The 25891-nt window shown below is 58.7% G+C and overlaps 1 protein-coding gene and 1 long non-coding RNA gene across 6 annotated transcripts in view; both read left to right on the forward strand.

Moving 5' to 3' along the window:
* The first annotated feature begins 252 nt into the window (after nucleotides 1–252).
* The window catches only part of kmt2bb (lysine (K)-specific methyltransferase 2Bb), a 44596-nt gene continuing 18957 nt past the window's right edge, over nucleotides 253–25891 (forward strand). The window contains exons 1-21 of one of the 5 annotated variants that reach the window (XM_088621178.1): nucleotides 253–711; nucleotides 4552–4630; nucleotides 7464–11111; nucleotides 11422–11633; nucleotides 12134–12259; nucleotides 12357–12516; nucleotides 12600–12825; nucleotides 13296–13360; nucleotides 13798–14061; nucleotides 14216–14325; nucleotides 15684–15911; nucleotides 16008–16118; nucleotides 16906–17019; nucleotides 17309–17455; nucleotides 18028–18120; nucleotides 18456–18573; nucleotides 19115–19228; nucleotides 19820–20004; nucleotides 20662–20766; nucleotides 21072–21182; nucleotides 22518–22594. In XM_088621178.1, the coding sequence (XP_088477304.1) occupies nucleotides 412–711; nucleotides 4552–4630; nucleotides 7464–11111; nucleotides 11422–11633; nucleotides 12134–12259; nucleotides 12357–12516; nucleotides 12600–12825; nucleotides 13296–13360; nucleotides 13798–14061; nucleotides 14216–14325; nucleotides 15684–15911; nucleotides 16008–16118; nucleotides 16906–17019; nucleotides 17309–17455; nucleotides 18028–18120; nucleotides 18456–18573; nucleotides 19115–19228; nucleotides 19820–20004; nucleotides 20662–20766; nucleotides 21072–21182; nucleotides 22518–22594 (6593 nt within the window). In that variant the 5' untranslated portion in view covers nucleotides 253–411. The remainder of the gene's footprint in view (nucleotides 712–4551; nucleotides 4631–7463; nucleotides 11112–11421; nucleotides 11634–12133; nucleotides 12260–12356; nucleotides 12517–12599; nucleotides 12826–13295; nucleotides 13361–13797; nucleotides 14062–14215; nucleotides 14326–15683; nucleotides 15912–16007; nucleotides 16119–16905; nucleotides 17020–17308; nucleotides 17456–18027; nucleotides 18121–18455; nucleotides 18574–19114; nucleotides 19229–19819; nucleotides 20005–20661; nucleotides 20767–21071; nucleotides 21183–22517; nucleotides 22595–25891) is intronic. The other 4 variants (XM_088621176.1, XM_088621179.1, XM_088621177.1 and 1 more) reach the window with 4 other exon arrangements.
* LOC148640375 (uncharacterized) lies at nucleotides 22605–25866 on the forward strand. The gene is made up of 2 exons (XR_015930681.1): nucleotides 22605–25636; nucleotides 25683–25866. It is a non-coding gene; the product is annotated as an uncharacterized LOC148640375 (long non-coding RNA).

Below are 25891 nucleotides of genomic sequence, written 5' to 3' on the forward strand. Positions count from 1 at the left end.
GGGGGTTGTAGTTCAGAGGCGTCACGCCAGCTTGAGCGCTGGGCTCGAGCGGGGCCTCGACCGCTGAGGCCACTGGGTAATGAAGTCCATCCGGCTCCGGCGTGCACAGATCTCACCCGTCCCCGGTACCTGGAAGACCGCGTGTTTTATTTATTTGCATGGGAGATCCGGGCGCAGCAGCAACCGGGCGAAGGCGTTTAACCCCCCCAGGTTTTAGTTTCGGTTTGCACTTGAAGGGAAAGAGAGGTACTGGTGTAGATTTCTGGCGTGGTAAGGCCGCCGAAAAAGACTCAGTTTCCCAGTCGACCATTGGCTCCCACGAGCTAACCCCCTCCCTCCTCGCGCCCTTCCCCTCTAGTCTCCCCCGCGCCGTCGGTTCTCTCTCGAGCTGTTGTTTGTGTTGAAGTTTTAATGATGGCGGCAGCGGTACCTGCGACCGCGGCCGCTGGGGGAGGCCCGAACGGCACGGCCGTGCCCCGGGGCCGCTTCCCGGGCCGGCCGTGGGGTTCCCGCAGCCGGCTGAGGTCGGAGAAGCGCTCGCAGATCGGCCGGGGGGCGCTCGGAGCCGGGGAGGCGGCCGCCGGAGGCCTGAGGCCCGGCAGCCTCGGACCCGCGCCCGCCGAAGACCCGTCCCTCGCCCGCCTGCTCTGCCTGGCGGCGCACCGCGGCCGCTGGCGGGAGGCCGGCTACTGCTCCAGCTCCAGCGAGGAGGTGAGCCGCGGCCGGGGGGGGGCTGCCTTCCTCGGGAGAGGAGGCCGGTAGCGTTTCTGCGGTGCTCATACGCGGTTCGCGCTGAGCAGAGGTGTTGTGTGTGTTTGTGTGTTTGTATGTACCGCTACTGATGAAATCTGCGAGGGCTTTTTTTCCCGCACCAGCACGGCTGTTGTGTGTGTGTGTGCCTGTGTGTGTTGTGTCATTTCCCCGCTCAGCCGAGCCGCTGATCTCTCTCTGTAAAGCGCACTGCTGGCTCTCCGGGCGGCCGCGGTGCCGCCGAGCCGAGCGGGGGGCGGTAACGGGGTGAAGGAGGGAAACCCGAGGAGCCCGGAGAGGGCTGCGGGGGGCGGCTGGGTGACCCCCTTTCCGCCCCTCGCCCCTCCGAGAGAGACCGGCCGGTGAGCGTGCAGGTGGCCGGCCCACGCCGGTGCGTGGAAGTGGCTCATCGAGGCGGTGAAATGAAAAAAAAAAACCCACCCGTGTGTTAGCCGCCCAACTCCTCATCAGCTGCCGGTTTGGACCAATGGCACAATGGCACAGAAAAGTTTAGATATCTCGTTGCCTTTTTTTTTTATTATTTTGGCGGCTAGCGCGGTGCGATGTTGGTCTGCGGGGGCACACGGCACCCTGCCCCGCGTGTTTTTTTGCCCGGCTGGGAGTGGGCCCCGGCTAGAGCTGGGGATCACGCTTTGACCCGCGGTGACAGCGGTGGTACCGAGCCCCGGTGCGTTTCAGGTCCCCTCCCCACAGGAGAAGCGCAGGCGGGCCCCTGTTGTGGTTTTGCCTGAGCTGCACTCGCTGCATAGCCCTCGGACACGAGTGGCCCGCACCTGGTGTCGTGTTCAGACCGTGGGGTGGTCCGGCTGGTTGTGTTCAGATCGCTGAAGGATTAAAAGAAGGGCGACAACTGAAGTAATAATACATGTGATTGCTGTCAGTGCGGCGAATTATCACGCACCTTTCTGCACTGTATTTAGGAGCTGTAAGCACTGAAGGCAGTGTTGCTTGGTGGTGGTGCTGGGGGGTATTTCATCTGTATGACATACTGTAATATTCAAATCCACTCCTCGATTTAGGATAGCTATTTGATATTAAAAAGAAATCCACTCTAGTTACAGCGGGTGATCTGTGCATTCCCGACTGCTTTAACTTTTTAAAAAAAGCTCGTTGGTGTAAGATCCAAATTTCCATGGGAGAGGCAGGTTTTTCCCTGCGGGGAAGGAGGGGAGTCCCCCCCCCAGTCTGAGGTGGAACATGGAGTCAAGGTCAGGGAGTCTGGACTCCGGATCGGGAGGTTGCGGGTTCAAATCCCAGCTGGGAACTTCCTCTTTTGTCTCCTGGGTAAAGCTCTCGGCTCGGCTCGCTCCAGTCGGCTTATGAACGGGGCCCCAGGTTGTCGCTGTTAAGCACTCGTTCTCAGGTGACTTGATGGATTTATAAAGATGGTTACCGTGCTGACATGCAGGCAGCAGTGTGGGCGATCAGTCGGGGCTCTGCACCTGTCACTGGAGGGTCACGGGTTCGAGTCGCAGGTGGTACAGTACTGCACTCTGATCACCCCCGTCAGTGGGTCTGGTTCAAAGGTTGACATGATCTGGTCCAAAACAGGTTCCAGTGTTCACATGCAGGCAGCAGTGTGGTCAGGGGCTCTGGACTGGTAGAGGGAAGGTTAAGGGTTCGAACTCTGGGTGAGGGCACTGCTGCTGTTCTCTTGAGCAGAGTCGTTGCCCAGATCGCTGCAGTCAGTGTGCGCCCCAGGTCCCCAGGCCAGCAGATTTAAAGGGGAACTCCAGTCAGCATCTGCTCAGACCAGTTATTAAATCTCACTAACAAACTAAATTTATTGATGGTACAGAAAAGGTTTACAAATGCAATAGGGGCCACTTCACCTTGCGGGAACGTGGCGCTGCGTATACCTGGAAACGTTGTCTATGTTGTGAAGTCAATTTGGAGGTTTGGCAAGTTACAAGTTACTGTGCGTTTAGCTGTTGTTGTGGTTTGAGATGCACTCCTCTTTCTAACCTCGAAGAATAAAAATAGCGTTTCTGTTCCCCTTTAAAGCAGTGAAGAGAAGGCGAGTATTTACATAAAGAGTGGCGACAGGGTAGAACAAGCTGCCCAGCCGTGTTGTTTCGAGACCAGCAGTGTGAGACTCGGGGGTCAATTAGCTAATGAATATCACACAGGCTGGCTGGGCCTAAGGGCTCCTGATCTCACTGGGCTCCTCCTCCTCCTCCCTCCGGCGCTCCTGAGGAAGAGTGAAGGAGTGTGGACCCCTGTGCCAGTTTGAACGGGGCGACTCCGCGGAGTGCCGTGCTTGTCGATCTCCTCCTGTATCCGTGTCTCCTGGAGGTCTCCGGCCTGGCTGCCGGGCCGCGCCTGCGGGCGAGATCAGGGCCGCGGTTTGTCCTCGGTCTCGGACGAGCACGGTGGCTCGGCCCGCGGGCCTGTGATTCTGAGCCCCCGGAGAGCTCCGTGGACTCGGCGTCTTAAGGAAGAGGTGCTGGTGAGCTTGCCGGGCCTCTGCTCGCTGGCCGGGTTCGCGGGTTCTCCGGGACCAGGGCTGCCCGTGCAGCCGAGGGAGGGGGGGGCCACATGGGCTGAGATCGTTCGCTCTCTCCTGCATCTTAAAAGTAAGGAAGCACAGCAGGCACTCTTCCTCCGATCGGATTGCAACTTGGCGTTTTTTTTTTTTTACTGGGGAGCTGAAGAGCTTCCTCTCCCCCCCCCCAGCTTGCTGTATGGCTGACACGGGAGGTGGGGCTCTGGCATGTGGGCGCTTTGAGGAAGGACACTAAGGAAGGACGCTCAGTCCGCGAGGGACGGGTCCACACTCCTGCCCCCTCCCTCCACTGTTTGAGACGAGACACAGAAGGGGGGACCCCCTCAGCTCCGTCTCGTAGCAGACTGATCGGGGGTCCCGTCCAGCCGTTTCGTGAAAGAAGCCCGGCGCTCTGCAGGTTGACCGGGCGCTTTGTTCCCCGCTCCCGCACCCCTTTGTGTAAAGAAGCTCTGTCCTTGCCTTTAAAAGCCTTTCCCCTCCATGTCCGCAAACCGAAGAAGCCGCGAGAGCTGGGCGCACTGTGTCGCCGCCCCTGAGGGTTTCGAAGAGTTGAATCGGGTCCCTTCGTGAGCTCATCTGTCCGTGGAATGGAGTGGACGAGAGTGTCCCAGAAGTCCTTTCCCTGAAGCCTTCCCTTATTGTGAAGAGAGACAGCGTGTCAGCTTGTTTTTTTTTTCCCAATTATGAATAACACTGGGGCGAGTGTTTTTACTACATGGCCCTTGTTGGCTGAAGCATTTTTTAAGTTAATGTGTAATTTAAAGAACGGGCTTTGTAAACTAACATGTTTGTCTGGAAGATTGAATGCTGGATTAAAAGCTTTTATTTTTTTACATTTTTTTTGCCCCGAATGGTTGTGCTGCAAGGTGTGGCTGTCCCTCTGTACGCTGCCCCCCTAGTGAATCCAGCCCAGTTCGCAGACAGTCAGTACCTGACCCGGACCCGGTGTCATGCTCAAAGCTTGTCCTCACATTAGCCCCATCTCCGGTCTGTGGTTCATGCTGTGTGGCTGTCTTCTGTACCGTCCTCTGCGTTCTGATGTTGGAAACAGTGCTATTTACACCTTGATGGAAATGAAGTGTTGCCTGATGTTGTCCGTATTGATTGTATTAAAGCATCTCCGCGTCGCCCTGCTCTGCACTGGTCCGGGAGTGGTGTTATTTTAACGCCACGTTTTTTGAGTGCGCTGTTTCCCAGCATTCCCAGTCCAGTCTTACTCGGCGCGCTGTGCGGTTTTAACGCCCTCACTGACGATCCTGTCCCGCCTCTCGCAGGGCGACGAGTTCCGAGGGTTCGAGCCGGAGTGCCTGGCCGCCCGGAGCCCGCTGCGCTCGGGACACCTCCCCAGCAGGGGTAAGTATGATCCCCGGGGCCGGAGCGCGGGAGCTCTTTCCCAGGTGCCCCCCCGATCCGAGGCTCCGTGCCGACGGGTACCCCCGCAGACCGAGAACTTCCTCTTATTAAAAACGTGTTGGAAAAACGGGGAGGCGAGACCTGCTGTTGTTTTGTTCGCTGTTTTATCTGTGAAAATGAAGTGTCATTTGTAATCTGAAGCCTCGGCGCTGCATCTCTATCAGAGGTGTTGTGCAGAAAGTGGTTGGTTTTGCATCCTCTGTGTGGCTGCTGCTTTATCAGTGACGGCACACGTTTTTGGAATGAATTTGCAGCCATGCTGCTGTACGAGATGCATATCGTTCCTTTTGAAGCCGCAGTATAGTAATGTTAATAGTAGAAATTTGATATTTGTGTGTATTGTTAGTTATGTAATAGTGTAATGTGTACCTTTTGTAGCTTTACATCATCATGTCATGATCCAAGTTAAACAAAGGCTGTTTTCCTCTTAGTGAGTTTGTTGAGAATTGTCATTGGCCTAAGCTCTGATACATTATTTTTTTTTATATGTAAGCATGTTTATAAGAGCAGAAAAAACGCTTGACTTCTTTTAATAAGTTTGCGTCTAGTTTAGTCAGCAACAGAAAGTTATAAAGGAGCATTTCAGAAATTCAGCCCTGAGATTGTGTTTTTGAGGGAAAGTGATTACACTGCCATTAGCTTCAAGTTCAGGGTTTGTTACACCAGGAGGACAGCTGGTCCAGTGGTTCAGGTCCAGTCCTGTTACACCAGGAGGACAGCTGGTCCAGTGGTTCAGGTCCAGTCCTGTTACACCAGGAGGACAGCTGGTCCAGTGGTTCAGGTCCGGTCCTGTTACACCGGGAGGACAGCTGGTCCAGTGGCGAGTTATATGCTCTATATTATTATTGTTATAGGGTCCTTGATTTTAAGGGAGGTATCTGCAGGTTATGTCAGCTGCTGATGAGTATAGCTCAAGCCGTGGGAATCTGACCCCCGATTTCACATGTACCCCACTACGTACCAGCCACGGTGACCCTGTGGTTGGCGAGGGAGGCCGCAGTTCAAGCAGCTTGTGGTTTTGTGCATCTTCGGGCTTTTATGCTGAGCCGAATCACAGCAAGGGCTTCTGTCAGAGCAAGGAAGCTGTGTTGTTACAGAGGCGTGTAGTCTAATTATTTTCTACCCCCCGATAACAGCCCTGGACGCCTCAGCACAGCACACCCATCCCTCTGTTTCCGAAAGCTGTGACTTTTCTCGTGAAAAACTGTTCTCGTGGTGTAAATTCATAAACCGAAAATAGAATTTTCAGATTTGTTCCCGAGGTCTTAAAAAAATCGCCCTGTGTTTGTCTGTTCTTAAGAGAGCAGTGAAGTAAGTGCAGCGCTGGGTGTGTGTGATGATCGCAGTCTACCCCAGCGCAGCCAGGCTAGTCAGTCCTGGACCGCAGCAAATTGAGCGCGGGTGCAGACACACCCAGGAGAGAGCAGTTCCCTTCGCCTCCCGACGACGCGCTGTCACCAGAGTGAACTCCGTCGTTGTAGCGAAGGTTCAGAAGCGGCTCGTCACAGGACAGCCGCACTGGGAAGAGGAGTAGGAGCCCGCGGGGGGGGTGGCGGATCGGGCGTGGCGCGGCGCGTGCCTCCTGAAGGACCAGCCTGGGCTGGGGGGCGTCCGGCGGACAGGCTGCTGTGCAGACTCACGCCCGCTCTCCCCCGAACGCCGACTGCCCGGTGTGGTTTTCCCAGACCCTCCTCTGGAGTGTCGCCATGAGAGGGAGGGAGAGCTCTGCTGGTTATTACTTTGGAGGTCCTGTAATTCTTCAGACAGCAGAGCTCTTTGACTTGGAGTTTAAATCGCATTCGAGTGAGACTGAAGTGCTCGAGGGGCTGAGAAGTAACAGGCTGCTGCATCCAGGCTGCCACAGGGTCTGCGATGGGGGTGGCTCGGTAGGGTAAGAGTAAGTGTGCCTGTGGTTTTGCAAGCGTATAGAGAGCTGAGCTTGACTATCTCGGTCTTGTCTTATGTGCGTGGTAGGCCCGGTTGCGTGCACGTGTCTGGGTTGCCCTGTTAGCGGGCGCGTGAGGGGCGTGTGCGTTCCTGTGCGACCCGCTGTGTGCGTCTCTGAGCAGCCGTGGCTCAAGAGTGTCAGACTTCCCGCGCAGGTGTCTGCGTCTGCGCAGGCGGACAGACCACAGGAGCGGGGCTTTAAAAACGCAGCCCATTCGCTTGCTCTCTACTCAGCACCCCTGTGCTCACGCGATGGGTGGCTTGTTAGAGCTTTACTGGCAGGTCTGATGAATTCGCGTTGCCAAAGATTTATTTCCGGGAGGGCGGTTTGTCTCATCCCAGAGCGTTCCTCGCGCTCGCACCCGTCTTCGTGACGGTGCTGATCGCGTGTGAACGATGGAGTTGGCCTGATTTTGAGGCCGGGATGGAGGGGGTGGGGGGTGTAGAGAAAGGCAGGGATGTCCCGCAGCCTTCCCAGCAGCCGGAGCAGGAGAGAGCCGATCCGGATCACCCGAGCGGGCTGCTTGGGAGGGGTGGGCTTAGCCTGGCTGCCTGTGAGTTTGGTGGACGCTGACGGTGACTCGTGTGCGCCAGGGCTCCACATGTAGGCCCCAGTCTCCTTCGCTGCAATGCTTGATGCAGCTTAATAATGATCTTGTTAGTTAGTCAACCGGCTAATGAATCAGTTAAATTAAAAGCGCGTTTGTAGCCCGGAGGCCATTGCCCTTCCCGATGGAGGGGAAACTGCAAATAAGTGTTCGCTGTTTTTGAGACTTTTGCCCTTTTCACAAACGCTTTGTTCACTCGCCCCTCCCCTCTCCGCCAGGCAAAGCTCCCCGTGCCAAGTGGTCCAGACAGACGCGCGAGAAACCTCTGCCCACCCCAGACCCGACAGACCCGAGGGCCGCGGCGGCGGCGGCGGCCGGCGCTCCCAGGCGGGGAGCCAGGAAGGATTCTCCGCCCCGGGCTCAGAAGCGTCCGGTCGGCAGGCCGCAGAAGAAGAGCGCAGCCGGAGGGGCGAGAGCTCCCGCCGCGAAGACGGCGAGGAAGTGGGGCTCTTCTCCCCCCGCCGCCGCCTCCCCCCGCCGCCGGGCGCCCAAGGCCACCGCCGCACCGCCCTACGCGCGGGGGCGGGGCCGCGGCGCGGCGAAGCCCCGGCTGACCATCCGGCTGGTCGCCAGGAAGACGGGCAGGAAGGCGTCCGCGCCGGCGGCCCGGGGCAAGACGGAGAAGAAGCAGAAGCTGAAGGTGGCCGGGTTCAAGTTCGTGTCGAAAGCCAGGAAAATCCAAGGGGCCCAGCTGTCCAGCGCCCACGTGAAATTAAAGACCGGGAGACGGCCGGAGCAGCAGAGGGGCGGCCGCGCCCCCGGGCCGGGCAGGGTCCCGCAGGGGGCGCGGGGCAGGGGCAGGAGGCCGCTCTCCGCGGGGGAAGGCAGGAGCGACAACGCCGTGGGCGTCGCCCAGGCGGCGGAAAGCCTAAGGTTGGAGAGGGGCAGGCCCGGCCTGAAGCTGGACGGCAGGCGGAGAGGGCCCAGGTCCGACCGCCGGAGGACGGACAGCGCCGCGTGTGCCGACCCGGAGATTCTGGGCCGGATGGCCGAGGGGGCGTCGGAAGCCGCGAGGCCCGGGCCGAAGTCCCGGTGGAAGAGGGCGAAGTCCCGTCCGGAAGACGGAAAGCCGGAGGCCGTCTCCGAGCTCAGGAGCGCCGATGGTGCCGACAGTGCGGGGGCGCCCCCTCTGGAAGCGGGGGGCAGGAAGACCGAGGGGAGACCGCCGGGACGGAGGGGCAAGGGAAAGCGAGCCGCGAGGGCGCACTGGAGGAGAGCCGGCAGAGAGGCGAGCCTGGCCCCCGCCGCCGCCGCGCTCGAACCGCCGGCCGGGGAGCCCGCAGTCTGCCCCGCAGGACCACCGCAGCCCCCAGAGCCGACCCCCGAAGCCGGCAGCCGCAGCCCAGCCGCGGAGGGCCCCGAGCTGGGGATCCCCGGGCTCAAGCTGAAGCGCGTGAGGAACCCCAAGGCCCTGCTGGCCAGCTCCGCCCGGGCCCGGTCGGGCCGCGACGCCAAGGGCTCCTCGCGGAAGAAGCAGAGCAAGTTCGTCTGGACGCTGACGCTGGTCAAGGGGAAGGGCAAGGCCACGAGGGTGCCGGAGAGCCCGCCCCGGGAGCCCCAGGACACCCAGGAGCCCCAGGACACCCAGGACATCCAGGACACACCGCAGCCCAGCGAGAAGTGGGTGATCGCCTGTCCCGAAGAGGAGGCCCGAGGAAAGGGCTCCGCGGCGCCGGCGAGCAGGCCGGGCCGGAAGCGGCGCTCGTCGGCCAAGAGGAAAGCGAGGACGGCCCGCGGGCCAGAGGGCGCCGGGGAGGAGCCCCTGGGGGAGCCCCCCACCGTCCTCCTGCCGTTCTCCCCGGAGCAGTGCAGCAGGATGCAGCCTTCGCTCCTGATCGAGAGGATCCGGCCCGAGCTCGCGGAGCCAGACACGGGCTCGGGGAGCAGCAGGGAAGCCCCGGGAGAGCAGCCCGCGCAGGTGGAGCCGGCCCCTCTTCCTCCCCTGTCTCCCCCTCCCCCCACCTCCTCCTCCCCTCCGCCTCCCCCTCCCCCCACTCCTCCTCCTCCTCCTCCCCCTCCTCTTCCCAGGGCGAAGCTGGGCTCCCCCGCAGGCTCCCCGAGGAAGAGGCGGGGGCACCGGCCCTGGTCCAACAGCAAGCGCAGGTCCAGGGCGGTGCAGAAGCCACGCGCGGAAAGCCCCCCCTCCCTGCCCGCCGTCCCCGTGCTGCTGCCCGCGATCGACGCGCTGGTGGAGAGGACGCACCCCGCCCCCGCGGGCGGCGCCCCGAGAAAGAGGCGGCGCTCCAAGAAAGTGCGCCCCGCGCCCGCGCCGACGCCTACACCTGCGCCCCCAGCTCCGGAGGGGGAGACGGGACCCCCGCCGCCGGCAGAGGCTTCGGAGACGGTGGCGCCCGAGCCGCCGGTCTCCACCCCTCCGGAGCCGGAGCCCCAGGTTGAGAAGGCGGTGGACGAGGAGACGCAGGAGGGAGAGGTCCTGGTTCTGGAGCCTCCTGCGTCGGACGAGAAGGAGGAAGAGGAGGAGCAGCAGCAGCCGCAGCTGCCGCAGCCTGACCTGCCGGCAAAGCCCCTCAAGCACGGCCGGCGGCGCAGGCCCCACATCGGCCGCAGGGTGAAGAGGAAGGCTGCTGTGGCGCCCGCGGCGGCCGGCGAGGAAGGCCTCCCGGCCGCCACGTCCGCGCCGACCAGCCCGAAGCTGGTGGGCATCCTGAAGGCCAAGTACAGAAGGAAGCCGGCTTCCTCCGCCCTGATGTTCCTGGGCGCCAAGCGGCCCCGCGGGCGGCCGCCGTCCCTGGCCAAGCAGGCGGAGCGCGAGCTGGCCCAGCAGCTCCTCTGCAAGGCGGAGAAGGAGGGCGGGGAGGCGCCGCACCCCGCCTGCAGGGACCTCCAGCGCGGCAAGTCCAGGTTCCTCAAGAACATCCGGCACTTCATCATGCCCGTGGTCAGCGCCCGCTCCTCCCGGGTCATCAAGACGCCCAAGCGTTTCATGGACGACGACGGCATGTCCGTCCTGCCGCGGAGGCACTCCCCGAAGAAAGCCCACCACCCGGGGGGCCACCCGCGCGCCCCCAGGATTAAGCTCGAGGAGGTGGAGGGGGACGGGGCGGCCCCGTTCCTGCCCGATTCGGGCCCTGGAGCAGAAGGCGATGGGGCTATTTCGGGAGGGGGCTTCTCCGACCCGGGAGCTACGGAGGAGGAGGAGGAGGAGCAGGAGCTGGGAGCAGCGACGCCCGACCCGGACTCCGGGCCCGGCTCGGACAGCCCAGCCCCGGACCACACGCTCCCGGAGAAGCGCAGGTCCCTGCTGCGCGAGCCCAGCTTCAGGTGGAGCGTGCTGACGGCGTCCGGCGGCGGGGAGGTCTACACGCTGGCCAAGCCGAGAGGCGTGTCGCCGGTGCCGCAGGCGAAGAGCCTCCCGGACCCCCTGGCCTCCCCCGACGGCGCCGCGCTGCTGGAGCCGGCGGCCCAGCTCGACCCGGGCTCCTCGCATGGCAAGATCTGCGAGTCCCTGAAGAAGCTGACGGGCCGCGCCGGCAAGAAGCACAGGCCCGCCGGGGAGGGGCCGAGGGGGCGGGCCGCGGACCCTGCGTCTCCCGCCTCCAGCCCCGAGCCGGGGGCGGAGGCGGGCGGGGGCTCCCCGGAGCTGGGGCTCAGCCGCGCCCCCCCCAGCCCGTCCCCGGCGGACGGCTCGGACGGGGAGCCGCAGGAGAGGGCCAAGCTGAAGATCGAGGACCTGGACTCGCCCGGCGTGGTGCGCAAGGTCGCCGTGCGCGTGCGTGTGCGCCCGCTGGGCTGTGACGCCCTGGCGCCGGGAGACGACGACGAGGAGGAGGAGGAGGAGCAGGAGGAGAAGGACCAGGCCGGCGTGGATCCTGCAGACTCCTCCGAGCTCTCAGCGCAAGGAGAAGGTAGGTTTTGTCTTTTGCCTGAGCCGCGCGATGCACTGTGCTTGTCCAGAATCCGTGTCTTTGCTTGCCTACGTCATGTCTGTGCATTTCAGAGCTTACTGACAAGATAGTTTCCTGTGCCGTCGGAATTTGGGATACCAAGCACATACCAGGGAAAAGCAGATAAACAAATGCTCAGAATCAGACCTACCTGTGGGAGGGACCATCTTGCGTTTCAGAGAAAAAAGGCAGCAGTGGAGGTGATTATTTCTGAGTGTTGCTGGTTTTGTGTCCTTTTTTCCCTCGTTTTTTAACCCACGTCTGGGCGAAGGAGAGCTTTGGGCGCCCAGCCTGTCGGGTGCGGCGCCGGGAGAGTCCCAGCAGGACCCGAGCACGGAGGGCGACCGGGTGGTGGTGGAGGAGAGCGGCACCTCCCACAAGATCCGGCTCACCGGCGCCAACAAGAGGATGTTCCACCTGCTGAAGAGGGCCAAGGTGCAGCTGATCAAGATCGACCAGCAGAAGCAGCTCAAGTCCTCTCAGGTGTGGGAAGCCGGTGCCACCTCCCCCTGCCCCTCTGTGACCCCAGTGACCTGTCCAGTGGTCAGAATCTCCCAGCAGAGTGACCCCACCTCCCCCTGCCCCTCTGTGACCCCAGTGACCTGTCCAGTGGTCAGAATACCCCCAGCTGAGTGACCCCACCTCCCCCTGCCCCTCTGTGACCCCAGTGACCTGTCCAGTGGTCAGAATCTCCCAGCAGAGTGACCCCACCTCCCCCTGCCCCTCTGTGACCCCAGTGACCTGTCCAGTGGTCAGAATGCCCCCTGCCCCTCTGTGACCTCGGTGACCTGTCTGCTTGTTGGGTAAACGACTGTGAAACATTGAAATAAGCTTTCATGTGAACTAGTGGACAGTTTTTTCCCTAAACTTTTTCTTGTTGAGTTGAGTTCTAATAAGAATATTTGCATAAAGTGTGGATACTGAAATAGTAATGATTACTTCAGAAGGGGGGCTGCTTCTGAACCTCTCTTCTCTGTTGGCAGCTGCTGCCGGGCTCGGGGACCGTGGGCTCCAGGGACGCCGTGCTGGGGCTGAAGAGGAGGAAGGTGGTGAGGAAGCAGAGAGCGCCTGTGGAGGAGCCGCCCCCGCAGGACGAGAACGTGCCCCAGGTACGAGAGGGGAGGGGGGCCCCTCGCTCGGGGGGGGGGTCTCGGTGGGGCCCGCCGGAGGTGCGGTGCCCCTGACCGCTCTGCTCCCGTGTGTCAGCAGGAGGCGCCGCGGGGAGGGCCGAGGATCAAGCACGTGTGCCGCGACGCCGCGGTGGTGCTGGGGCAGCCGCGCGCCATGGTGCCCGACGACATCCCGCGGCTCAGCGCGCTGCCGCTGCACGAGAGGGAGGGCATCGCGCCCTCGCCCGCTGCCGAAGGTGAGCCGCCGCCAGCGCCGCCCTCCGCGCCCGCCCGCCCGCCCTCCTGCCGAGCGCTAACCCCACCCCTCTTCTCCCGACAGATGTGGGGTCCCCCTCGGAGCCGGAGAGCCCCGTGGTGCCGGATCAGAAGCCCCCCCGGCCGCGGCGCTCGGCCGGCGGGCGCGGCGGGTTCGGCCCGCTGGGCCTGCGGTCCCGGCGCTGCGGGACGTGCAAGGGCTGCCTGCACGTGGAGGACTGCGCCAAGTGCATGAACTGCCTGGACAAGCCCAAGTTCGGGGGCCCCAACACCAAGCGCCAGTGCTGCGTGTAAGTGCCGCGGCCCGCGCCTGAGCCGTGCGGGGAAAGGAGAGCGATGGGCTCCCGTCGAGGCGCAGGCTTCCTGCGGGCTGCCTCCCGGGTCGGGGCGGGGCGGCTTGAAGCGGACCGGATCAGCTCCGCCCCGTCCCCCGTGCTGCCAGCAGGGGCCGAGCTGAACTGGATCGTTGACGAGCGGTCCGGCGTGTTATCGGGGGGCGGGTTCGGAGGTCGCAGGCTGCACGGTGATCCCTGGATGAACGGCTGGTGAAGCAGCCCCTGCAGTTGCAGCAGGGCACGGAGCTGAGGCCGTATTCCCGTGTCCCGAGAGTTCTCTTCCCCACTGCAGGAATGCTGCTTGCCTGCCACCCAGGCCTTAGATTGGGGGGAAAAAACGTATCTTTCAAGAAAAACAAAACTTGTTTACACTGTATACAGGCTTAATTCTGCTTTTTTCCCCCCTTTTTTCTTTCTCCTTCCAGGTTGAAGAAATGTGATCAGATAGAGCAGAGAAAGCTGATGCGACAGGGAACCAGAGTCACCAAGAGTAAGTCTGACAGCTCGCACCTCCGTCGTGTGGCCACTAGGTGTCAGTGTTACTCCAGTCTGGTTAACTGTTTAAACTGCAATTTAGTGTACTATAGTGTCTAGTGTGTCTGTATTAACCCCTCTCTCTCAGTGCAGTGTTAATGTACTGGAGTGTCCAGTCAGTGTGTCTGTATTAACCCCTCTCTCTCTCAGTGCAGTGTTAATGTACTGGAGTGTCCAGTCAGTGTGTCTGTATGAACCCCTCTCTCTCTCAGTGCAGTGTTAATGTACTGGAGTGTCCAGTCAGTGTGTCTGTATTAACCCCTCTCTCTCAGTGCTGTGTTAATCTTGTTATGCAGTTAATCCTTTATAGACCTGCGATTCTTGGGAGAAATGATGACGAAGGCCTGACAGGAGTCTGACATCCCTCTCTCTGTGCTGTGTCTCTCCCTGCAGTCCTAGGGAAACGCCGGCGTTCGTCCCTCAGCGTGTACCAGTCCAGCGAGGAGGAGGGGGAGGGGGCCCGGTCGTCCCCGGCGACGGGGGCCCCCCCCCCGGACGAGCAGGGCGGCTCGGTGAGGAAGCAGCCGCGCCGCTGCGCCAAGCAGCGCTCCTACTTCGACCTGCTGGACTCGGACGACTCCGAGGCCGACCTGCCGGCGAGCCACTCCTCCGCGTCCTCGCCCGGCCGCCGGCGGGCCAGCGCTCACCGCAGCGCAGGTGGGTCTCCGGGGGCGAGTCTCCGGGGGCTGTCCCGCGGCTGTCCCGCGGCTGTCGGTGTCCCGAGTGTCGCCTTACTGCTTCGGCTCGTGCGCGAGAGACTCCCCATTCTCACCCCCCCCCTCTCCCTCCCGCCCCCTTTGTCCGAAAACAGATTTCATCCCCCTGGACGACATCCCGGACGATGACGAGCAGTCGGAGGACAGCGCGAAGCAGCGCCGGGCCGGCCAGAGGGGCCAGCCCAGCCGCCGGCGCTCCGACAAGGTAACCGTGCGCTCCGAGGGGGAGGGGGGTGCTGGGAGAGGGGGGTCACCTGCTTAGAAAGCACTCCAGGAGTTCCTAAAGATCCCGTTTTCTCTATCCCTGGATTGATCAGCGTTGACCCTTTAATAAGACCTGTTCTGCCTTTTCTCCTGGCATGAACGACACCTGTCCTGGGGGGCAGGGGGGACCCACAGTTCTCACTCTCCACCTGGCGCCGGGGTATTCTGTCATACAGCCGCCCAGCGCCGGGGCTTTCATGACCAGATTGAAGAAGAGGGTTGTGTTGGTTTGGGGAGCCGTGAGCAAAGCAACCCCTCACCTGTGACTCTTGCCTTTTTGTGGGATTGTGAAATGATACACTTCTCTTCCCTTCTTTGAAACTAGCATTGCAAACCTGTTGGAGACCCCTGGAGAGTTTCTGAGTGGGTGGATGTAGCACTCTTTGGTCGAGACACTCTGTGCATCGTGCACCGTACTGACTCACTAACACACAGGGTCGAGAGCTAGCGGCATGTGGCTCAGAACTGTGCTCCTGTTTCACAGTGTTGCTGTACTCATTTCCCCCCAGAGGCAACTGGTCCAGTGGATCAGGTCTAGTTCGGTTTGACTAGAAGAACACTGATTGAGACAGAAGTATTATTATAGGAAACGTTATACGACCTGCCTGCGTGTTACTCTGACTGTAGATGGCGGGGCTGAGTGGGAGTACTGTGACTGGTTGATACAGGAGCACTGGTTCTGTGCTCATCAGTGACTGTGCCTCGGGGATGGAGGGAACTGGCTGATACCATTGAGCTCATAGACGCCAGCCTGGATGGAGAACACTGTGTAGTCTTTCCTGAAGACTGTTATTTCTTCAGATATCAAGGCTCTGCGGAAAAGACCTTCAAATGCCCGACATCCGCCTGCGGTAGTAAAGATGTCGGCTGTAGCCCCTGTGAAGCTCTTTGTCCAGAGCCCGCCGGAGAGCTGTTGTTCGGCGGCCCGGTCGCGCCCCATGGTTTTCTTGTCTTCCTGCGACTCCAGCGATTGGTCTGACGATCGAGCCCGGAGGCCGTCGTCTCGAGTCGGATCCCCTCCATCCCTGATCCGGCCGTCTGAATCATTAACCTGACTCTTTCCTTGCATGGACAGGTGCGCACACCTGTGTGTGTGTGGGGGTTCAGTGTTCGGGGGGGCCCCCCTGCTCACCCGCCCTGTGTGTGGCACGCCTGGCTCTGCTTCGCTTTCTCTCACTCTTCAGCTTCCTTCGCTCCTGGGTCTGATCTCTGCGCTGCTTCCTGTCTTCCTGTTTGTTTTGGTTGTTGCTGTGAGCGGCTTTGCTGTGTAACGCCCCTGCTTTGCTTTCGCTTTAACAGTCCATCCCGCAGGCACCTCGGCGAGGACAGCAGCAGCAGGGGAAGGAGCAGCAGCTGGCTCTGCTGCAGGAGCAGTGCCCGCAAACAGAGCGGGATGCGCAGTCAGAGCAGGAGTCTGCGCAGACAGGGCGGTCGTCTGCGCAGGCCGCGCAGGAGGCTGGGCCGCTGGAAGATGGCCAGCAGACCGAGCCCGAACCCGAGGAGCGGGAGGTGGAGGGAGGTGACAAGGTGGCTAAAGCATCACAGGAGTGCGTGGGGGTGGTGGCAGAGGAGGCGGCGCAGGGTAGCTCTAGGCCTGACGCCCGCTGTCTCCCTCTCCCCCAGAGCCCCCTGGAGCAGACCCCACCCAGTGTGCTGGCAGCTCTGGCCAACGGGTTTGCCCAGAGGGAGAAAGAGCCCTCCGAGCCCTCGCACAAGATCCGCGTCGACTTCAAGGTCAGCCTCTTCCTGTCCCGTCTGCTGTCCGTCTCTCTCTCTCTCTCCCGGCCCGTTTCCTGGTCTCTGGCGTCCATCGGCCCGTCGGATCTGGTTTCTCCCACAAATTGCACAGGTTTCTACCTGTGTGTTCTGGCTTATCGCCGGAACTGTAGTAATAGCTGCGGAGGTGAGGTGAACCCAGGTGTGAGGCTGGGCAGGCAGGCAGATATCGGTAACAAGCGGGATCTAGGCCGGGGTCAGGAAACAGACCGAGCTTGTAGCCAGCCGGGGGCATAAGCACACAGGGAGAGTGTTGCCAGAGCACAAACTCGGATCCAAATCCAGAACAATCACTGAACTGAGCACAGTGAAAATTCAGGGCCAAGTCAGAATATCTGCCCAGGCTGTGACAGGAGCCTGCGTCAGTTCGTCTGATCTCCTGCACCGCCCAAAGCCCCTGCCTTGCTTCTGTCCAAGACGACGTGATGATTGTTAATCGTTAATCCATCCCCAGGCCCGCTCCATACCGAGACGGTGCCGGAGAGGTTCTAAGGGCGTTCTGTGGACCTCTGTGTTCATGGTACACCAGTGGCACGAGGGGCGTTTGTGTGCCTATCTTTCCTGACTGTCCGTCCATTTTCGCAGCCCAGCCATCCCCCCCTCTCGGTCTCTCGGCCCGGTTCACCGGCTCGTCTGTGTGTCCGAGCCGCCGGCTCGCTCCCCTCTCCCTGCGTGTGGGGGGGGGGGTGCGTGTGTGTACCCAGGAATCCTAACACTGGGGTGCCCGCCTCTCCTCTGCCCACAGGAGGACTGTAACATCAGGAACGTGTGGCTGATGGGAGGGCTCAGCATCCTCACCTCGGTTCCCATCATCCCTCAGTACGTCTGCCTGCTGTGTGCCAGCAAGGGCCAGCATGAGGTAATCCCCCCGACCTCCGACCCCACCCCGCCGGCTCGGCTACCGGACCCCTGTTCGGGGCCGTGGTCCCGCTGCGTGTGAAACTAAACCCGGTTAATCCACATGTCGCTAAACCACGGCACGGCGTGTTTTATATCGAATCGTATAACAGTGTGTAAAATACAGAGTCTGGCTTGTGTGTTAACTCCACACGTCTACTGTATACGCACGTCGTGTTTTGTTTTTCGGTGCTGTCTTGTCGCCAATCTCATTGTGCGTGCTCTCCGTTCGCCCTGCCCCCCCCCTCCAGATGTTGTACTGCCAGGTGTGCTGTGAGCCCTTCCACCGCTTCTGCCTGGAGCCCGGAGAGCGCCCCCTGCAGGAGAACAAGGAGAACTGGTGCTGTCGCCGCTGCAAGTTCTGCCATGTGTGTGGGAGGAAGAACAAGCACTCCAAGGTGGGGAGGTGTCGTTTGTTCGTGAGGGGGTCCGGCCCGAGAGAGTCCTGTCCTAGGGGGGAGGGTGGCGAAGATCTTCGGTAACTAGAGAGAGAGGGTTCTGTGGGGACGTGACAGCTCTGCGGTGGCTGACCGTGAGCTCGTGGTGTCCTCTTTCCGGTCGCCGTGAACAAAGCGGATTCTGTTTCTGGTTTTGAGCGGTCAGGTGCCGGTGGCAGTGCCCGTGATTACGGAGGCAGAAGAAATGAAAGGCACGCGGCAGTTTATTTCAAAAGAGAGTGTGACCTGCTAAGCTCCTGAAAGGTCGATGAAGTGCAAAGCCGGAAGTGGGAAGAGTGTTGGTACTGGAATGAAAGGGTGTCTGATGTCGCGCTGAGCTCCGGCCCGCTGCTCTCTCTCGGCTGCCGGGCCGTGTCCGTGTCCCTGCGGGGTCGAGTGGCTGACGCCGCTGCCGGTCTGCAGTGTCGTCCCGCCTGAGGCGGGACGCGCCGGTCGGGTGGTCCTGCTGCTGGGGGCGGGGCGAGCGAGAGGGGTAGAGGTGTGTCATCACGATGCTTTCCGCCTCTCCGCAGCCCCTGCTGGAGTGCGAGCGCTGCCAAAACTGCTACCACCCTTCCTGTCTGGGACCCAACTATCCCAAACCCAACAAGCGCAAGAAGTCCTGGGTGAGTACGGCACAGGCGCTGCCGAGCCGGGAGCAGCGCCCCTGGGGGGGGGGGGAGAGGCTGTGAGCTGGCGAGCGATGTCAGGGCTGCTTACCATTGACCCCATCCTCCCAAAATTCAACCCTTCACCCCCTCATGGTGCAGCTTTCCCACTTGGCCATCAGCCTCGGTCTCATCAACAACCAGCAAATTCCTCTGTGCAGGGAAAGCTGGAACACGTCCAGGGCAGGAGCTTTCTGCCCGGCAGTAAAGGTCTTCGGTTTTACACGTGTTCGTCTCTACAGTGCCACAGGCCTCAGTCAAGCCCTTGCCTTTTCCTTCACCTGTCGCCCCAGGTGTGCATGACCTGCATCCGCTGCAAGAGCTGTGGCGTGACGCCGGGGAAGAGCTGGGATACGGAGTGGAACCACGAGAAGAGCCTGTGTCCCGACTGCACCAAGCTCTACGACCAGGGTAGGGGCGGCAGAGGGAGCTGGGACTCTGCCGGAGGGCGGAGATGTGTGCGCACACCAGTCACATGTCACACAGACCCCTGGGAGCGCTACTTTCACACCCCGCCCCTGGAAGGTCAGCCGTTCTAGCCAGCCATGCGTTGCCGGAGTCTATCCCAGCAAGCAGCGGGTGCCAGGCAGGTCACACCCCGGGTGGGACGCCAGTTCCTTTGCAGGGCACACACACCCGGGAAGGAACTGGAGCACCCGGAGGAAACGCATGCAAACACAAGGAGAACATAAACAGTAAATTCCACACAGACGGCAACCCAGGGCCTCAGAGCTGTGAGGCAGCAATGCTGACTCCTGTGCTACCATGCCACCCCTCTCTTCTACCAGTACGCTCAAATTCCTTGTGCCCTCAAGCATTGACCACGAAAAAATCGGAATGTTTTTCTTGCACCTGCAACAGTAGTTGTTTGCTCACCTTAGGAGACCTACCCTTTTTGTTCTTGCAGCAAGAGAGTTTCCGGCTATCGTGTTTTTATTCTTTTCCTTCGAAGGTAATTACTGTCCCATCTGCTTCAAGTGCTACGAGGACAACGACTACGACAGTCAGATGATGCAGTGTGTCAAGTGTAACCACTGGGTCCATGCCAAGTGTGAGGGGCTCTCAGGTGAGTCTGCAGTACCGCCGCCAGGGCCCTCAGTACGATTCCAAGCTGAGGGCAAGAGATTATTTATTTGGAAAGGACACAGGCTGCTTTGTGACTTATCTGCAGCTAGTTCTCAATGTGGTTTGGTGGGAAAATGGATTGCAGAAGGTACTGAATTCCTGGTATTTGTTTTTCTTAATATGCTTGACTTCTGTAGCCCCTACTTTGCTGTGGTCCTGCAGTGCTGTCAGTGAGAGCTGTGTCTCTCCTCCAGTGGATGGAGACTCTGCTGTGGTCCTGCAGTGCTGTCAGTGAGAGCTGTGTCTCTCCTCCAGTGGACGGAGACTCTGCAGTAGTGCCAGTGAGAATTGTCACCTGAACCTTAGCTTGGTTCTGAACATAGTGGGAGGCTAAAATCTGTAAAAATAGCAAATGGACTCCAAGTCAAATCCAAGTTTTGGGAGATTTTGTGTATTCAGTCACCCTCTCACCACTGTGCGGTCGGCAGGTCGTTAACTGGTGAGCTGACCTGATGTAATTCAGCGCCTTCGATTTGTATCAGTACGCCCTTGTAACTAACACCAGGAAAACCTCCTCCCTCTCCCGCGGCAGACGAGCTGTATGAGATTCTGTCCAGCCTGCCGGAGAGCGTCGTGTACTCTTGCGCCCCCTGTGGCCAGTCCCAGCCCAGCCTGTGGAAGGAGCTGCTGAACGCCGAGCTGCAGGCCGGGATAGAGAAGGTGCTGGCCTGCCTGCTTACCTCCACGCTCACCGGCCACCTGGTGCACTGCGAAGAGGTGAGAGAAGAGCACAGGGGACAGAGGGGGAGTCGGCAGGAGAGCCTCAGCCAGCTGATAACCCCGCCGAGCGGCTGGTCGGCCCACGTTGCTCTGTCTGTAGATTGTAGCTGATTGCTCTGAGGGTCTCGTCCAGCTGCTATATACAGTGCAGTCCATACGGATTTGGACTGTGACACAATTTTTGCTGTTTTGGCTCTGTACTCCAGCACATTGGATCTGAAATAAAACAAAGGAACCATCAGGTTAAAGTGCAGAATGTCAGCTTTCATTCAAGGGTATTGACGTCTGTATTGGGTGAACCATATAGGAATCGCAGCCCTTTTTATACATCGTCCCCCCATTTCAGGGGACCAAAAGTAATTCGCTGCAACGCAGTAGGAAATGGGAGAAAACATGAAGAGGAGCCGGTGGTGTTATTGGTCTTTAAAAGTTTTTCTTGACAAGTATTTCGTTGAAAGATCTTTAATTTGTTATTTTTAGAACTTTTGTTTCTCGGGTTATCGTCGCCGTCGCCCATTATGAGTCGGGTCTTGGGGATCCGGGGTGAGATGGGGGGCTGTGGCGCCGGGCAGCGGAGTGGCCTGGGCGTGTGCTGAAACGGTCCCGCTGGCCGGGGCCTTGCGGCGTCGGCTGACGGCTCTTGTCTCCCCGCAGTGCCAGGCGCTGACGGACAGCGCCAGCGGCGGCGCGGAGGGCGGCGCCATCTGTGACCTGAGGGCTGTGGGCAGGAAGTTCGACAGCGGCCTCTACACCACGCTGGTGAGACCCTTCCCTCACCCTCACCCATCCTTCCTCTCCCTCTCTCCCCACTACCTAAAGCTCTTCCAAGACAAGTTGGTTTGCATTACAGCTCACGAGCCTCAGAAGAAGGCTGTCGCTGGCTCGTCTGTTCTTACATGTCAGGTGCAGGGTTGCTTCTGTTTTGCTGAGGGGCAAACGTGTCTTAAAAGTGGAAGTGTTTCCTAGCCAGGCCTTGTCTGGCTTTTGTTTTTGAATTGAGCCGAGTTGAGAATCTCGCTGTTGCAAAAGCAGACCCTTTAGAAACCAGTCTCCCCTCTCTTCAGAAATCATTCCATGAGGACGTGGTTCAGGTGATCCGGGGGAGGATGGAGGAGGAGAGCAGTCTTCCCGAGGAGAAGCGACCCACCTCCGTCGCCCGATCCTACTACCTGACGGTGAGGGTGCTCTTGTCGCGGTGGGGGGGGGGGGGCATTTTTTCTCCGGCCGTTTTGAAGGCCTCCGGAGCTGTTTTTCTGAAAAGGACGTTTTAAGCGGCTTTGCAAAGGTGTGATCCGACCCGTCTGCAAAATGACCTTTAACCCCTGCGGCCCTCCTGCTCCTCCTCTTCTGAAAGTCCTCCCTCTCGGCTCTGGCCCTGCGCTCTCTGCGCGGCGTGGGTCGGGGGCTGAGCCTCGCAGTGTGGCTCTCGGGTGGCGCGGGTTCGGGCCCGCGGTGATGTCCGTCGTCGGGGAAACCGCTCAGGCAGGTTACCTGGTCACGGCTCGCGGGGGGGGGGTGGGGTGTAGGAGGAGCACGCCTGCTCACGCTGTCATGTAGGTTTCTCTCGGGCCCCTGCTTGATGTGCCTGTTCGGGTCAAGGCCTTTCGGCTGAGTCGTTCCTGTTATCATTTTTTCGCTTCGAAGGAGGAGAGCCCTGTGTTGCCCCACACAGCGGGAGCGTCCTGCCACATCGTCCTTTGCCAAGACAGGCGATCGGTTTCACAGCGACCAAAAAAGAAAAAAAACAAGATTTCTTTAAGCTGAAACAGGGCTTTTCAATTTGCAGCAATCACGAAAGGGAACTTGAGAAAGAGAAGGTTTGTCTGAATGTCTGAGCGGGGGGCCTTGGTGTACAGAAGGTGCTGATTAAAGACGGGGGGTTGTGGCTGGGGCACCCCGGAGATATTTCCTCCCTTTGTGCGTCTTCCGCTCGCGCCTCGCCGTGGTTACCGCGCCCTTTGATGATGCGGCCGGGGACCTTTCGAGGTTTCGCTCCGCAGATGACTCGGCGTCGGCGCTCGCCTGGCTTTGTGAAACCCTTGTTCGCGGGCCGGGGCGGGGCGGGTCCCCAGTGAATTCCCGGCGGGCAGCTGCGTCGAGAGCGGTGCCGCGCTGTGGAGCGGGGGGTTCTGGGACTGCAAGGCGGCAGTCGAAGGCTCCAAGACCAGATTTACTGCGCTGATGTGTCGCGGGGGCTGCTTGGCTGCTTCGACAGGAAGGAGTTTTTTCTTGCGGGAGATGGGAGGCTCTCTCGAGCCGTCATTGCCGCAGACTTGAAATTGTGGGAGTCGCCTTGCTGGGATGCCCCCTCCCTAACCCTCCCCAGCTTGTGAGCTCCGCAGTTGTGGTCGTCTGGAGATAACCACTTGGCGCTAAGTCATCTTCTTCACTCGACGGGCCACTGGAAGAGGGGGCGCATGTGTGCTCGGGCGCTGTGTTCTCAGGGCGGTGGTGGTGCTCCGACACCCACAAGTCAGTCTTTTTTTTTTGTTTCCTCTTCTCTCCCGCAGTTGCTGGGGAAGATCTTCAGCTGGTTCAACGGCCAGGACACCAAACTGTGGGATCCGCGTTCCAAAGAGTTCCCCACGTAAGTGCAGACCCCTCCCCAAAGAAATCATCATCATCATCATCATCACCACCATCACCACACCCTCACGTCATGTCGGGCGGTCGCAGTGGGGCTGATGTTGCAGTCCAGTCAGCCGTGCCCAGCAGCTGCTGGGCGAGACCTGCAGGCAGCTTGAATGTGACCAGCCTTCACCGTCGGAGGGCCTTGCACACACTGTACGATGCTGTAATGGTGCAACAGAATGAGGAAGTATATTTTGGACAAAGTTTTGAGAAGTGTCTATCCAAGTATGACCCTATGTGCTGTAGTTTGTAGGCTCCTCTGCCCTGTTCTGATGAGGAAGCTACATCCCTAGGCAAGTGCAGGAGCAGAGAGGAGCAGGGTTTCTGAGGGGTGAGGCTCAGCCTTCAGTGAGGCGCTTGCCTCTCAGGATATAAAAGGGCTTTTTCGCAGGCTAGGGGGCTCCACAGCTGAGGACAGGTTTAACTGTTAATGACCTTAGGAGAAACTGATAGCTTATCCAGAGCCTAAGAGTGGGAAACTATTGTGAGTCCAGTTGTCCTGTGCTTGAAGGAAAGATGCAGGTGAGAGATCCCAGCCAGAGGTGATACAGCAGCCCTGAACTGTCACAACTCCTAATCCTTTATAGCTCTTTCCCCCACAGAGAGAGCAGACACGACAGTGTTCGCGATAACCCAAGTCCTAGAGTGTGTTGTGACAGACATTCTCAGGAATGCACAAGGACCTGTCAACCTCCTACTTGTCCATAATTATCTTTTGGACGGCTCAGTGCTGGTATTAAAGACGATGAATGCTAGGCCTGCTTTTCATTCGAGGCAGGAGTTAAAGCAGGGCAGGTTTACCTGCCGTTGCACAATCCAAGGTCCTTGTAAATTCCTTAAGATATTTAAGGAGTTGAACCGGAACTCCCCCCCGCCCCCCCACACCGCCTGTTGGAACAGACATGGTTTTGAAACCTTTTTCACAACATTGACTGTTGTGATAGCTTACGAAAGATGGAAATTTTGAAACCAATAAGCTGTGTCTTATCGGTTCCTCTTTTATTTTCTTGGACTCTTCTGCGTCTTAATGGGCTGTGAACCCACAGGAGGTGATTTTCGCAGATGGTGTGTGTAAATTGGTGGTGGGGGAGTTATTTTTCTCCGATTTCTTCAGCGGTGGTGAATGCCCTCCCTCTGTTGGTGTCCTGAAATTCCCTCCACACCACGGGTGTTCCCGTCAACATCCTGGTGGTATAATCGAGGCCATGTTTTCCTTAAAGGACGTTTAGTTTTTGTGGATCTCCAGGTACCCGTAAAAGTGTCTTTGTTAGCCTGAAATTAGTCTGCAGTCTGAGCTGAAAACGGCTTTGATCTGAAACTGATCTGATGCAGCTCCTCTGAACATGCATCCCATCATTCAGAGTGTGGTGAAGTGCGGTCTTGGCACAGATGATTCTCACTCTGCCCCAGATCTTATTTACTTAAGTGAAGCTATTAACTGTCTTGAGCAGCTTCTGATGGAATAGTTCCTGGAGATTTTGGAATAATCATCCCTTCCCATGGAAGGCTGTACCAAGCCATCCTTGATGATTTCAGTTTTGGCAGCTACAGCACTGCTGTGACTTCTCTGGGAATGTGCCTTTGGCCGCTGTTTCCCAGTCGGAAAGCTTGAAAGTCTTCCGTTTGTGGAATAAGGCAAGCTTCTTCTCGCTTAACCACATGGTTTGTCCATTCCCGGTCCGGAATTTCTTTTAAAACCAGCTCAACTCTTAGCTCCTAACAAGCTGAATTGGCTAATTATTGGCAGAAGTGGACTGACTTAAAGGGGCGGCACCTGAAGGGCAGAGGGAAAGCTGTGAAAGATCCCAGGAAAACCTGCCACAATCGCAGGCCCTCCGGGACGTATACCTCTGATAAAACGCCCCAGGCCTGAGGGCTCTGCCTCAGGCACAGTGTGCCAATACCAGAGTCCACACGAGAAAGGAAGACCCAGGCTGGGTTTCTGCGTACTGATGGCTGATTGTGTGTGTGTGTTTGGCACCGTTTTTCCGCCTGCAGATAGGTGACGTTGTTGCCGGTTTTCTGGGAATAAGGAGGCCTGTATCCTGAAGACTGAGGACGTTTCCTCATCTGCCTGCTAACATCATCTGGCCTCCCCTCATCTGATTTTACGAAAAAGATCTGTTGCTGACATTCAAGCGCATCCAAGTGTTCTATTTAGTTGTTGCGTGGGAGGTGTGGGAATGGAATTTTGTGTTCCGTCTTTGAGCCGTCGGAGACAGACGGTGTTTCCCTTTCGAGTTTCCGTTGGCTGGCCCTGGACTGTTTTCTCCTCTCGCATCATTTTTTCATGGTTCGTCGGGGCTCCCGGAGGTAGATTTCTGAGAAACTTGCAACAACACAGAGCCGGCCAGAGTGTCGTCTGCTTTGCATTCCTTTGCATTCAAAAAAAAGAAAGATCAGGGAACTTCCTGAGCTTTAGCCTGCCGATACTGCCGAGGTTAACCACAGTGTTTACATTTGAAGTGTCATGTGTGTGTGAGGTGATGGCATTGTTCATTTCCTGTTCTTTCTGCTTTCAAATTTCATTGTAGGCCTTGGCTGCAGTGTTGTTTTTCTGAAAAGTTTGTACTGCACAGACTTGGTACATTTTAGGGTACTCATTTAATAAAGCTTGTTTTACTTTTGGGACTGTTCTACATCTGCCACCCTTAGTCAAGGAAAGGTCCAGTTATCAATCACTCACTTCAGTTCCTATATAGTGCCTTTCAATCCAGAACGTGCTTAAGTCTCTTGAAATAATTATACACATAATGTTGAGCAAACAGGAAATTGAATAAAAACCATGTGTAAAGATGAAATAGACTCTGCATTAAAGGCCATGGAAAACAAGTCTTAAGGGGAGATGTAAAAAGAACAGGTTATAGGAAGAGTCAGGAAGGGAGTCCAGAGATGAAGAGGCTGGGCCCCCTGATGTAGGATGTGAAGAGCTCAGATCCAGGGGCACACAGTGAGTGTATCGAGACAGGAGCTCCTGTAGGCACATAGGAGGCAGGCTGTGCAACACCTGATAGCCCAACTAGAGAATTTAAAGAGACCGGGAGACGACGCTGGCTTTTCAGTACAGGACAAATATGTTTGGAGTTTTTAAACTTAGTCAGTGAAGTAGACCACACCAGCACATGTTCAAGGTCATAGTGTTAAGATGTAAGTGTGGTTGAGTTACTGGAATATGGATCAGTCACCCAGCTGCCTCAAGGTCTGTTAAAGTATAATAAGAACAGACTTGACGTTATCAAGGGGAAGAGTAATC

This window comes from Lepisosteus platostomus, chromosome 26 (genome assembly GCF_059453375.1).
Source record: "Lepisosteus platostomus isolate fLepPlt1 chromosome 26, fLepPlt1.hap1, whole genome shotgun sequence".
NCBI lineage: Eukaryota > Metazoa > Chordata > Actinopteri > Semionotiformes > Lepisosteidae > Lepisosteus > Lepisosteus platostomus.